Genomic DNA, 14,872 nt, shown 5'->3' on the forward strand with positions numbered 1-14,872 from the left:
ACATTTACAAGTATGTACTGTATTTACAGTACAGTACATGCATTCGTAAATTTAGATTACTTTTTTCTGTACTCTATTAAAAACTAAAATTTATTTGTTTGTAAGCTTAAAATAGATTCTTATTAACCATATATTATTAAAAATGCATTAATAAATAAAATACAGAACTGGGAATAGTAATTTATGGTTTAGCCTAGTGACAAGTAGATTCGGAGACAAGTAAATTCGACTTACGTCGTTTTTCGACTTAAGTCGTTTTCCTGGAACCAATTACCGACGTAAGGCGAGGTATACCTGTATACATAAATAATATTACTTACTTTAAAGCTTCTGAAAGTTTTCGACAATATTTATCATCAAGATACTGACAAATAATTTCATAAGCGCATTTACGTATTCCTGCAAATTTTATAATATATTTTAGTTTAAATTAAGATTATTATTTTAACAAAACATATTCAAAATAAACATAGAACTTGAAGAAAGTACACACATTTTTAACTGTATATTAGTTGTATACTGCTTCCAATTTTCCACTATTAAAAATAAGTTTAGAAATGCAATATAAAAACAATGATACTCAGATAAAATTAATATTAAATTTGCTAAAGTTGCTGCTATTTCATCTAGCATCTAATACAGCTACAAAACTATTCCAATGATAATTATGGGACTATTTCAGATAAGCAACATGCAGTGTCAACAAGTAACATTGTAAGCTGAAACAGTAAGATTATTTAATTATAAAAAATCATTTCAGACATAACTGATATAATCTTCTTAATATAATTTCTGTTCACTTATTTTCTAAAACAAAAACATTCATTGTTACTGTTTAGAATTCTTTCTCAAATTTTTAATTTAATCACTATGCACATTTAGAAAGTAATTTATCTACAAGATAACTTAGATTGTATGAATCCAAGACTGTTGTCCACCTTCTGTCCAATGCCTTAGAATCTTGGGCATTAATTACATTTACAGTAGATCCCCCTATAAAACCGTTTCCTATAGTTATGATTCCTATAAAAATTGTGGCATTATCCGTAAACAACGGTAAAAATAACTCCTATAATACGTAAAACGTCATCGGGCAGCCGAACTACTTACCCGCCGTCCGTAGCGCCACGCTACGGAGAGATTTCTATCGTCTGGACAGTATTATATAAATTATATATAAATTAGGTACTGTACATATAATTATATATTAATTATATATAAATTAGGTACTGTATATATAATTATATATTAACTTAATTTATTGTAACTTTATTATAATTAAATATATATTTTTCGCCGTCTAATGTCACGCTACGGCGAGTTAGGCGACCTATCATCTGTTTAGTACTGTAATTTTATACATTTCTTGTGAAAGAAACATTTCTTATTTAACGGCCATAAAAATTATTTATATTAATGATGTCTCCAAAGGTCAACGAAGTTTTCGCAGAAAAATAATATCAGAAATCGTGGCCGCAATTTGATGCGCTGTTCCGCGACGAAACCAAGCTTTAGCAACGAGCGTAGTCAAAGGGTACACACTCGGTAAGTAATCCTACAATTTTTTGTTTATAACGTAGTTTATACGGATTATTTTAAAAAATATATACGTATTTTGGAAATGTTGAGTCGAATTAGTCTAGAATCGATTAATTTTATGAAAGAAAACCTTTCAAATAGCCGTAGTCCGTAAACTATGATTCCTACAAAATTGATTCATAAAGAACGGAACGTATCTACCGTCTTATAGGGGGATCTACTGTACATATTGTGCTAAAAAACATATAAAGCATTGCTCAATGGTCTAATTGAGCTGACATATGCCACTTTTAATAATAGCTGGACTTTTCCAATGGACTGTGACATTATGCTTCAATGCCCACTGCATTAAAGATGTGCTGGTTCAGCCTGTTTTACATGTAAAATCAACATGTTCTTTCATTCATTGTCATATCAACCTGTACATTGAACCTATATAGTGAAAATCTCTATCAAACCAAGATAGCCCAACCAGATATACTCCTGCCTTATCTGACACTGTCCTTATTTGTTCTAAACACTTGCATGATGGTTAGTAAGTATTTAACTTATAGCTGGATGCTGTTTATCTAACACAAAGGAGTACCATGGATGCTACAAACTTGCCTGTGACTATGTATCTGTCACTAACCTTGCTTAAATGTACTAATTTATGTCTCCTCTCTACTGAGCAATTGACCATTAGACAGGTTGTTGTAATGAAGCCTTTTACAATCCAAAGAGGAAAACCATGGGCAAAGGCTGACTAGGTGAAATACTCAAACTCATGTGTCCAATGAAGTGTGTGTCACAGCTTTTCTTGGAAGTGCACAGGCCACTAACTTATGGCATATGATATCAAACAAGTATCAAAGTAAATAGTCGTAATTTGTTTATATTTTATAAAAATACTTTTACTGATGCAAAAAATATTTAATTTTTACTCTGATTTTATACACAGTTAAGAGTTGAAACTGTAACTAACTGCTTCTAAAATTGTTTCATGATGACAATATTTCTGTACACATTGAAAACTTTTCAATCTATTAAAACTCATTCACTTTTGATTTTTAACATCAATAAACTGAATTTTGTTCTTTAGTACTCAATTGTTTCTTGTTCTCTCTACTTTTGTCTTTGGAAGTAAGCACAGAATTGTCGTGGAGAACTTATAAAAAACACAGCTGATTAATTGTTAGACATTATATAAAAAGGGTACACATTTCAGGCTATTCACCCCTCTTTAGTCCTTATTATATACATCTGATAAAATTGAATTGATACCATATTTACTTGAATATAAGACGATCTCACATATAAGACGAGGTGTGACTTTAAAGATCAAAATAAAGAAAAATTAGATTAATACAATTCTAATTTTATTTCATTTAATCACAAGTAAAATATCAAATGAATGTAAATGTACACATTGTCCCACAAAAATTACTAGCATTTTAAAAACTAAGGAAAAATCTTGTAAGATCGACAACATAATTTGTTCATGTGAAGCTGGGCAATCGGAATCTTTTTTTTTTGTGCCAATTCTTGACAGTCAAATCCACTCTCCGTCGATTACACTTATGAGTTTCTCTGAATTATGATTTCCAAATAATCATCTGTTTTCACATAGGAATGGATTAAAACTTATATCATGTTCCCGTGTGATTTTGGAATTTCAATCTGGAATGGAATTCAATTCAAAGGCTTTGCTTTTCCTATTGCTATTCATCTTTACTCCTGACAATATACAAGAATGATTCAAATGACCTAGATAAAATACTTATGTTTTTAAATACAAGAGAGTAAGCATCCAGTAAAAAATGCAAATACATGATTCAAAAAATTATTTGAAAAAATGGAAAGAATCTTTTGCTCACGTGTTTAGGACAACCTAGAAATTTGACGCTGTGATAAATTAATAAAAACCTCGTCTTATATGTGAGAAAATACAGTATATTTATTGGTAACATCTTCAGTAACAAAACAAATTAACACACAAAGAAACCACTAAAACAAATCACCAAATGTTTTGTTCTGCTTTTAATTACTTTAATGAGATTTAATAATGCTATTGGTTTAATTAAGAACAGTTTTAAGTATGAAAATAAATTCTTACTTAAAAAGTAACTAGATTTTTTGTCTGAATAATTACAATTATACAGATTAACAGATTAATTCTTACTTTCTATTTGTTGAGATTTGTTCTTTAATATTAAGCCTGCAACTTTGGATCCATTTGAACATTCTATTTCTTTTTCTTTTAATAGAAAAACTAAGTTTTCAAACTTTAATTTTAACCACTGAATTGTCTTTACTTCACTATATTTATACAATGATTCGTCTCCAAACTCTGAAACAAAGTAATATGATTTACATTAAAAATCACATTAATAATTTAATGATTGAAATATAACTGCTGTATTTGACTAAATTTAAGACATTTAATTGTATCATAAAAATTTTATATATACAATAATGTAAGAATTTTATTTTGTATTTCAATATATTTTGAAAAATTATTGAAGAAAAACAAAAATTACAGAATAAAATTTACTCTTAACATACACAATCTGTTTTTAAACATTTACAACAGCAAAGAAATAGGGCAATGGTTCCCAATTAGTGGTATGCGAAATTGCATGAAGGGGTATGCGCAGCAATCTAAAATCGGTCGATTTAAAATTTAAATGCATGAGATGAAGCAATAAAAAAATAACGGGTGGACCATCAAAAATTCGGCAATTTACAACATGATGTGGAATGCACAAATTCATTTATTTATAACTAAAAATATTCTCGAAATTTCATCAAAAAAATGCATTTGTGACAATACCTAAATTCTTACGCAAGAAACAAAAATTGTACAATTAACACAGTTTGTGCTAATTGTACAATTATCATTATTATCACGTCAGTGAAGCAGCAATAAAATATTTACTACCATTTTGCACAACATACCTCTGCGAGAGCGAATTTTCAGCTATGAGAAACATGAAAACTAAACATCGTCACCAACTTCAACTCGAAGATGATTTGAGACTGAAGCTGACCAAAAAGCAACCAGATTTTACAAAGTTGTGCAAAGAAAATTGTGCACATTTGTCGCATTAAAATCAAATAACCTTATGTTATTTTCATTATTATTAGAATTGTATTTTAAAGGTAATAAATGTAAAAAAAACTTATTCTATTTATCACTAGCTGTCTACCACAGCTTCGCCCGCATTATATCAAATTTTATTGTGGGAGTAAGATATTTTCTCGCAGTAAAATGTAGCCTATGTCCATCTCCAACATGTAAGCTATCTCTGTGCCAAATTTTACTAAAACCTATTCAGCGGTTTAGACATGAAAAGGTAACAAACGGACAGACAGAATTATCTTCAAATTTATAATATTAGTATGGATTAATATGAATTTCTGCTATAAGGGGTACGAGAGTTTGAGCTCTTTCTTGAAGTGGTATGCAGGAAAAACTAATTGGGAACCACTGCAATAGGGGATAGCTGAGTCATGGGTGTAACAATTCTTTCTTTGGAAAGAAATTTTTCTCCAATTTCTTATTATACCATTAAAGCTTGTTTGATCCTGTCATCAGTCAATAACCCATAAAGCAAGGTTGGAGGAGATAATTTGGGAAGCAGAAGCTGACCAAAAGCTCATCAAATATCAATGGCTTTCCACGTGTTATCAAAAACTGAAAATGGCCTTCAAAAAAAATCATCTTAAAGAATTTGAAAAATTTTACAGTTGATACAGAATTCCACCATTGGATGGATGTGCAATCAATACTAAAAACATAAAAATAATACACAAAGAAAAAGGCAGATATTTATGTAGATTCAAAGAACACCTCGCAATTGTTAGTACAACTAACACCATAAACTTAAACAATGGAATGGAGATTGATGACGTGTGGGAAGAAATGGTTAGAACCAAATAGTAAGTAAACAGACAGGACAGTTGAAAATGCCCTAGGGGACAGAACATCGATACCACAAAGCTGTATAATGTAACATCAAAAATCTTACACCCAAAATGCATAGTATAATAAAGAACTAACATACAGTTGACCCCCCTATAACACGAGTTCATATAATGCAGATTCGTATATCACATAGAAAAAATTGCAACCGTATTCGTATAAAGACGTTAAAAGAGGCTCATAAAATGCGGTAAAACATGATTGCCGACTCGTGTCGCGACAGGATTGGTCGAATCTGGACCAATAGTGGACGAGCAGCCGAACTACTTACACGCTACAGAGTTTAGGTGGGTAAGTTGAGTTTACTATCGTCTGTACAGTATATAAATTAGTTACTGTAAGTCTAATACAGTACTGTAATTTTATACATTTCTTGTGAAAAAAACATTTCTTATTCAACAGTCATAAAAATTATTTCTATTAATGATGTCTCCAAAGTTCAGCGAATTTTTTGCAGAAAAATAACTTATCAGGAAACATGCACCTGCCATTCGATGAGCTGCTCCGCGACGAAAACAAGCTTAAGTAATGGAGTCTTCAAACGGTGCACACTCGGTAAGTAATCCTACAATTTTTTGTTTATAGCATAGTTTATACGGATTATTCCCAAAAATTATACGTGTTTTGGAAATGTCGAGTCAGATTAGTCTAGAATCAATTAATTTTATGGAAGAAAACCTTTCAAACAGCCATAGCCGCTAAACTGCACACATGCTGGGCTGTGATTGGCTCATGTATTTAAGGATTCCTACAACATGAAATTCTTATAAAGTGGAACGTATCTACTGCATTATAGGGGGGTCGACTGTATATAAATCTTTACTAGTTGCCTCTGTTGAAATGCAGTTACAGATTAAAAAATGATGGTGGAATTCTGTATCAACCGTTAAGTTTTCAAATTCTTTAAGAAGATTTTTTTGAAGAATTAATTTTAAAGTAATATAGAAACAACCACACCATAAGAAATACATTTCTGCTACTTATAGAATGAAAATGGCCTCTACCAAATAAACACTGTCCCACTACTACATAGAGCTGAAGACTTCTAACAAAATTGGTAATAGGTCACCACTGAGTGTTAGCATGTTGCAGCATAAAAAGTCCAAAAAGAATGTTCATTTTGTTCAGTTATGATCTCTTACAGTTCTCCTAACAATCTCTCATGTTTAAAAGAAAGGTACTTTTTCAGTGTTTAGTTCTCCATACTGAATGTATCATTGGTAAAAAATTGCATAGAATATTCAGAAACAAAAATATGAAGTTTCTTTTCAGGTAGAAACATTAAATTTTTTTAGCTATTTCTCATAATATGGTATCAAAGTTTATGTAATTTAACAATAAGATATTAAATTTTACCTTTTTTATCTGTAATTAGATCAATTCGACTTAAACAGCATTGAGAAAGAATCTTACAATCAGGAAAATTTTCATCTACGAATAATTGATCAAGAGGTGAATAAACCTAAAAATAAATAATATAAAATTAACTTTATAATATAATGTTAACTTTTTATAATCCAAAAAAAACTGCATTAAATATGTTATACTTTAAAAGCATCCTAATGAAAACTATGAAATGTTGAACTTCATATTGTCACAATGCAAATAATGGCAGATGATTCTCAAAGAACAATAATGAAATTTATTTACTAAGTTAAATAAACAAATAACAAATTTAATTAGACATTCTTAAAATACAAAAAAAAACAAAAAAGTTTTAAATGTTTGAGTAGAACAGCAGAGAAAACACAAAACATATGTAGAGTACAGTAATACCCCAAACTTACGCGATAGGTAGGACCGAGCGATAACCGCGTAAGTCGAATTCGCGTAAGTTGGGGTATAATTTCCCAATTTGTGTAAAATCCAAGTCGGATGTATGTAAGCTAATAAATGTTCTTGTTAATCTTATCTTGTCTTTTGATTCATTTACAGTTACAAGAAATCACCACATAGTCTCTCTCAAGTCTCCGTAGATACAACAAACACAGAAATAAATAACACAAAATAAATTGTAGCTATGTGTCGATTCCACACGACACGTCCGAACATGTAAGCTGAACAATAGTGTGGGGGGAGTGAGTAATGAAGAGTTGCGTCACACTCAAACAAAAGAAGAATTTGACGAGATTTGAAAATCGCGTAACTCCGGGTTCGCGTAAGTCAGGGTAGCATAAGTCGAAGTATTACTGTATTTGATTTTTTGATTATGTACAGTACAAATCATACATATTACACATATTAACTCCTAACGATATACATACAATCTGTTTTTTTTAATCATAAAAAAATTTCTTACTTCTTTTAAATAAGGTAATATCAGAAAAAGTGGATCAACTGTGGTAGTAACATAGATAACACCATCTGTAAAAAGATATATTAAAATAATACATTTTTAGCATACAATAAATATAGCCATAAAAAGTTAATACAGTAATCCACAAATTATAAATTAAATAATAGTAAAACACTAAACTATCCTTAAAATATTATAAAAGACCCAGCAGTTATTTAAAATAATACAGGTAGTATTTTCTCCAAATAGCCTTTGAATAGTGTTTCACTCTTTCAATTCATCTATATATAATAATGAGGATGTTTTTGTTTGTTTGCTATGCACTCTCAGGCAGTTTGATCAATTGCTATTAAACTCGGCAGTCAGTTTAACATACTATTACGTTCTAACTTAGATAATGTCATACATACCACCCTAAAACAGTGATTTAATTTCTATATATCAATTAATTTCTGTTTAAATCCAATGTAATGGCTTTAAATGTAGCACCAATCTACTGGCAGAAAAGAATTTTTTTAAATAATAAACTAAATGTAATTCGTACAAAAAAGGATGTAATTAAAAAAGAAAACAAATATTATATTCACTTAATTAATGTGACAATGATACAGCACAAAGTAGATGCGCTACATCATTACTGTAACTGGTACTGCACTAACATGCATCCAGTTGAAACTGTTACACTGTAAGTGAAAACTATATAAGTATTTAAGTTTTCCACTTCTAACAACTCGGGTATGGGTTTATTAAAAGTGGAATTCTGATAATGTTCTTAAAATAGATTTTACAACATGCTTTTGAAATTTAAATTAATAACAACAAGTGTAACAATTACTGTAACGGGTACTTTTATAAACCCAGGCAACGCAGAGTGAAACAGGTTAGTTTTATATAAATCTGAACAATATAATTATGGTAATATATGGAAGATTTTACAGATATTCATGTTTACTACAACAATTAGATAATAAGAAATGAAACAATAGATTATATAATTGAAAACAGAATTATACTGGAATAAACTCACCTATGTATTTAAGTACCAAACTGACAAACAATGTTTTGATACTTTGCAGCTTATACACTGTGGCATAATTTTATTAAGATTTTGAACTTTTGAAAAAATTTCAAGTGATCTAACTGTGTAGCATACTTAATGTGATGAAGTTAACATTCTCAGTATAGTTTACCTATTTACTTATTCCGATGATAATGACTATGCCAAGCAAAACTGAATTATTATTTATTGTCATGTAATTTAAATATTTTTAGAAAGTAGGAAAAAATAAAGGCAATAAAAATATTACTTGCATATCAGCAAATGATCTCAAATTAAAACATTTGGAGTCTTAAAACTCCTCACCACACCAATTCTAAATTAATACTTTCTTTTTGCAGATTGAATCAGAAAACAGATTCTAAGAGGTGCATTGAAAAAGTAAATGCCATTTGGCTATTTAAAAAAGTAGGCAATTGAAATAAAAATGATTTAATTACCATTAAATTATATGTAGCTTAATCTACTTTTCAACATAATTGCCGTGCAAATTGAGGTACTTATCATATCTTGGCACAAAATCGAAGATACCCTGTTCATAGAATTCCACTGCCTGTGATTTGAACCATTTCTGGACATTCTGCTTTCCCTCATCATCACCGCTGACACTCGGGCTGCTAAGAAATGTCAAGATGCCGGAATAGATAGAAATCGCTTTGGTCACTAAGTCTGTATTACGGAGGTGAGCGATTTGTTCCAGGAAAGTGACTTAAGCAGCTCCTGTGTCGTGCTTGTAAGTGTTTTTTTTTTTTTAAATTATACTTCATAAACATTTTTCCCAATATGCTGATAAAACCCTTAACTGTCATGCAATTTTTACATACTTTATTTGGAGAAATTATCATTTTAACATTTATTACAATGAATTTGATAGTTTATTTTGGAATTTTGGATCTTTTTAAACCTTTTCAAATTATATAAAATGTTCAAGATAATAAAATACAAAATATTAGTTTCATATTAGTATTGTTGCACAAATCTCTAGGTTTAAGCATTGACACATGTCATTAAAGATTAATACTCACAATACTAATTTTTAAATTATTTTGTAATAATTTTATCATCATCTTTGAATAAATTTCTACATATCTGTTTACCTTGTTCTACAGAATCATCAATAAACCATGAATTTTTAGGATTCTGAAATTGAAGTATTTCATGCAGCTGATATTTCTTTTCATCAAAAATATACTTTACTGGATTACCTGAGAAAATAATTTACAACATAATTAAGTTTTGAATTTATAAAAATACATCTATTGGAATAAGAAAGCAAGATATTTAAAAGCAATTGAGGATTCATCATGATCATGCTTTATTCCTTTATTATCAGGAAAATCATTCATATTGTATCTTCTTTAGCCAAATAAAAAATGATCATCACCAATAAACATTGGAATATCAATGGTAAGAAATAGACATGATGCTGAAGAATTTGTAAATTTATTACTAAAAAGTATGTGCAGATTTTTTAGTAATAAGTTCCCCGAAGATAGACTAATTCAAAAGTGAGATATTAAATTCTCTAAAAAGACTTGTGTTGTTTAATAAACTTTTATTAAACAGCATACTATTTACTACTACAGTTAGATTATTAAAGAATATTTTTATTTATTAAATCAGTTTTTTTATATTATTTATATAAAATTCGTTACCTGTTTTTAAACATTTCAATGTTGTTATCCTGTATGTGTTTTCTGATTCTTCCTCGTTGTCAATTAAATTTTCTAAAAAAACAAATTAATGGTAAAACTGTAGCTCTGAATGAGGCAGTTAGCAGAGCTCTATACCATGCCCACAACAGTAAAAACTATGGTCTACATGTGAAGTTTCACAAGATATAGCCCACGAAACAGCCTATCTGAAATTTTGAAGGCCCTCAAAAATGGGGTAAAATTTAATTGAAAAAAACTAGAACTATTTCTCAAAATGCTAAAAATCAACTGTTTCTTTTTACTAGAGACAGCTAAAGTTCACAAAACATGAGAAACACCATTGCACCAATGACTTCTAAGACACAAATGAAGTCAAGCTGTAAAAATACAGGTTGATAGCCCTGCAATTAAACAAAACAACACCATCTAATAATTCATCTGATACTCAATAGAACTTGGTATCAATTCCTGCACAATTAGTCATAATCTAATGAAATGGAAATATTATTTACATGAACTGTATTTCTGAATATTCGTATTTAGACCAATAAATATATCAGAAATTTGTTATTTACATTCAAAAATGTACACAGTAATTATCAATGCACATCATTTATTAAATTTGTGGGTAATGTTCCCATTAAAACTTGAATTTTACACAGCTATCAACAGTCCCACATTCCAGTACCTCGTCCCTAAATCCCATAAACTGTCCCACAAACACAAATTTTGATACATCTTCAATCAACCAAGGTCGACTAGAAGTTTTGCAGAAGAAAAATATTAGCAGAGCCCCAAAACATTTGCAAACAGAATTTTTATTACCAAAGACACGTTATCTAACGTGTCTTTGGTAATAATACGTGTCTTTGGTAATAAACGTTGGATAACGTGTCTTAGTAAGTTTACTAAGACACGTTATCTTGCAGCCAAAGTTTATTACTTCAAATGTTTTCGGTCACGTTAAATGACCTTTCTCAAGAAAAAGAAATAAGAGAAACAAGCTTTTTGAATATTTTTCGAAAAGCTTGTTCATTTGTACTAAGCGTTCGATTTATACAGTTTTTTATCTTTTATTTTGCTTTCTCTTATTTCTTTTTCTTGAGAAAGGTCATTTAACATGACCGAAAACGTTTGAAGTAATAAACTTCAGCTGCAAGATAAGGTGTCTTAGTAAGTCTTTTGGTATTAATAGTATGCAGTCTCAAACAAATTACAGAATTTTTAACAATTTTCTTAGAAATTTGAAAGTGCAGGGCTTCGTCAATCATGGGACCACAGTCCACAGCTCATAAAACTCGCAGCTGAGCAGGCCCCGCTAACATTTTGTCAAAAGTGTGTTTGTTTAAGTTACGGCAATGCATCACTTGGGTGATCTGACTAGGGGAAATGCCTTCCTGAGGTCTTTTTAAGGGTAACTGACCCCTAATTAGGCATTATAGACATAAAACCCAGAGAAGTCCAGTGGCCAGCCCGTCCTGGTGAGGCAAATCCCAGTGTTTAGAGAACAGAACTGCTTGGCCACTGGTGGGCCCTCAAAGGTGTTCATTCTGTTATTCTAGACTTAAAGAACATAAATTTATTTACGTTATAGAAATCAATATAATTGTAAAAGTTAAAACGAAACAAAGACTTGCTTCAAAGCATGGCATTTGTCCATTTCAGACCACGTTGTCCCTCAGTTACAACACATGGTTAACAGAACTTATTTTAAGATGTTTTAACGCGTAAATTTTATTTTATTTTTTTATATTTCCACCATAAAATTCGTTGCAATTGCAAACTCACTTGGAATTATAAATACTTTCTGAGCCATTGTATAGTCTTACTCGTAAACACATAAAATGTATAACAGCACGTTCGCTTTCGCTTTCGCGCCACGTGACTGGTGCCGCCTATCGTCAAAATATCAAAAGGATTTCGACAAAATATAACACAGATAAATCTTTTAAAATTCGTTTCCGTTTAAAATAAAATTAATTAATTCATGAAGCTACTCCGAAAAAAATAATAACTTCCGATAATGTTTCTTTATTATATAAATACTCGTCGGGATCCAGGTAGATTGCCCAAGTGTCACATTGCCATAAACAACTAATCCAATCCCCCGATGCGGGTGCCTCTCGGGAGGACTTTCGATGAGAAACTGATCCCTATTTAATTAAGTTTACTTTACGAAAAACTTCGCGTGGTCAACTCGTTGGCGAGGCGCGAACCCAGACCAATAATCAGTGATTTTATCTATTCGGCTACATTTTTTTAAAAACTCTTTCTGCCCTGTGGGCACTAAGAGGGCCTGATTTTAGCAATCCCATTATGGGTTCGGCCAAACCCACAATGGGGCGGCCGGATGATGAAGGACGGGAGCCGATATATCCGGACGGACCACCCACCGAAAAATTCCTGGTGATATTTCGACCCGTTCGGATTCGAACCCGGGCCCCCCCCAGAGTAGCAGGCTGCCACCTTGACCGCTCGGCCATCCGGCCTCATCCATTCGGCTACTGGTGGATCTTGGGGGCTAGGGATTTTTTCCTGGACTTGGAAAAAATTTGGGATCCGTACTGGTTCTTACCCCCTAAAAAGCCAAAATCAGTAAAAATCAGTTGAAGGATGAAAGTTGAAAATTAGTTGACTGATAAAGACAGCGGGATGAATTCAATCATTACACGTGGGTAAACGTATGTAAATAAACACGCTGCAGCTGTACAATCCAACGAACGACGATAATACAATTAGCTACGCTACAGAATAAACGAAGGGTTAGAATTTGCTGAATTGAAAAATAAATAAGAAATATGTCCGCAAAGAGCCAAAATCAGCGACACTATGACGGGAAAAGCAATCTTCAAAAAGATGCAGAAAATTATAATATGCAATTAATTCGACGGGCGGATGGCCTAGCGTTTAAGATAGTATCCTACCACTATGGGAAGTTGGGATAGAATTTCAATGGGTTGAAAAATCTCAGGGGTTTTCCGGCATCGTCCATCGGGCTATCATCGAGCCCTATCATTCACCGCCATTGTAAGCCTGGTCTTGCGGGGCTTGCTACAGAACGGAAATCGTTTTTAATTTAAAAACCTCATAAATTAACGTTACTTTTACTAATTGTAAATTATAATTTTCTACGTCTTTTTAAGATTAATTTCCCTGTCAAATTGTCGCCGATTTTGTCTTCTACGGACTTATTTATTATCCATTTTTTAATTCAGGAAATTTCGAACGTTTTTTTTTGCTTTAGTGGAGATAATTGTATTATCATTGTCCGTTGGATTGTACAGCTGAACATTTATTTGCATAAGTTTACCGATTTATAATAAGCAGGCTCATCCAGCTACCGTTACCCCTCAACAAATTTTCTACTTTATTCTTCAACTATTTGGATGATTATCACTGGTTTAGGCTTTTTGAGCACTTATTTATATTTTAATATCGTGTGAAACCAAACCGTTTGTCTCTATTCTGGTAGAGACAATCGTATTCTAATTGTCTTTTGGATTATTCAACTGCAGTACTTTATTTATATTTTCTCTCCCCAAGTAACAAGTGGATTCATCCGCTTGTTTTATAAGCCAATTAATGTTCGACCATACTCTTGATCCCGCCAGAATCTCCATATTATAGAGAAGAAAAGAAAAGAAGAAGACCATACTCTTAACAAATTGAATGGTGCGAGTTGCTAATTAATTCTAAATTATCTTGTAAATTTCTTACATATTTTTGCAGGTTAGTTGTTTTCTTAGCTTATTTTTTTTATTTGTTTTGTTTCATTTTGTATACGTCAACGCGACAGATGGGCGATACCTCTCGGGAGGGCTTTCTATGGAAAACTACTCCCTATTTAGGTGTTACCTGTTTAAGTGTTACCACTTTTTTGTCTTAAATCTTTCTAAAATTGCACTAAGATGGCTTTTTCTTTTTACAATCTTTTATGGGTTCGGCTGGGCCCATAATGAGGCGTCAGGATCTGATTCCGGACAATATTTATGTAAAATAAATACAGTAGAGCGTCGTTTATCCGAATCAAATGGGGACTGGGGTTGTTCGGATTAACTCATTTTTCGGATAACCGATTATGTGCGAAAAAATATATTAACCTATCCCGTGTTGAAATTTTTCTCCGTTGTGTGTCGCTTCGCATTGAATTTTCGTCGGTGTTAAGCCAAACGTAAACTTTTTAAAATAATAATCGTGGCTATTGTATCGTTAAAAATGATTTCTTTATGTTTTACAAACGAAATAAACACATTGAAAAATATAAAAACAAATAAAAATTATACTTTAGGCCGACTGGAATTCTTTCGGATAACCGACTTTCGGATAAACGACGCTCTACTGTAATAGTTACTGAACTTAGT

At 31.4% G+C, this 14,872-nt stretch overlaps 1 protein-coding gene across 2 annotated transcripts in view; it reads right to left on the minus strand.

The window, feature by feature from the left end:
• The window catches only part of LOC111638851 (ribonuclease H2 subunit B-like), a 17,503-nt gene extending 5,096 nt beyond the window's left edge, over positions 1-12,407 (minus strand). For both annotated transcript variants that reach the window (XM_023384612.1, XM_023384610.1), the window contains exons 1-7: positions 12,300-12,407; positions 10,512-10,583; positions 9,954-10,061; positions 7,803-7,867; positions 6,860-6,965; positions 3,701-3,868; positions 321-399 (exon numbers count right to left, since the gene is read on the minus strand). In XM_023384612.1, the coding sequence (XP_023240380.1) occupies positions 321-399; positions 3,701-3,868; positions 6,860-6,965; positions 7,803-7,867; positions 9,954-10,061; positions 10,512-10,583; positions 12,300-12,327 (626 nt within the window). In that variant the 5' untranslated portion in view covers positions 12,328-12,407. The remainder of the gene's footprint in view (positions 1-320; positions 400-3,700; positions 3,869-6,859; positions 6,966-7,802; positions 7,868-9,953; positions 10,062-10,511; positions 10,584-12,299) is intronic.
• Positions 12,408-14,872: the final 2,465 nt, after the last annotated feature.

The sequence above is a fragment of the Centruroides sculpturatus genome, unplaced genomic scaffold, assembly GCF_000671375.1.
Source record: "Centruroides sculpturatus isolate CEXI.00-Female unplaced genomic scaffold, Cexi_2.0 scaffold1109, whole genome shotgun sequence".
In the NCBI taxonomy this organism is placed as follows: Eukaryota; Metazoa; Arthropoda; class Arachnida; order Scorpiones; family Buthidae; genus Centruroides; species Centruroides sculpturatus.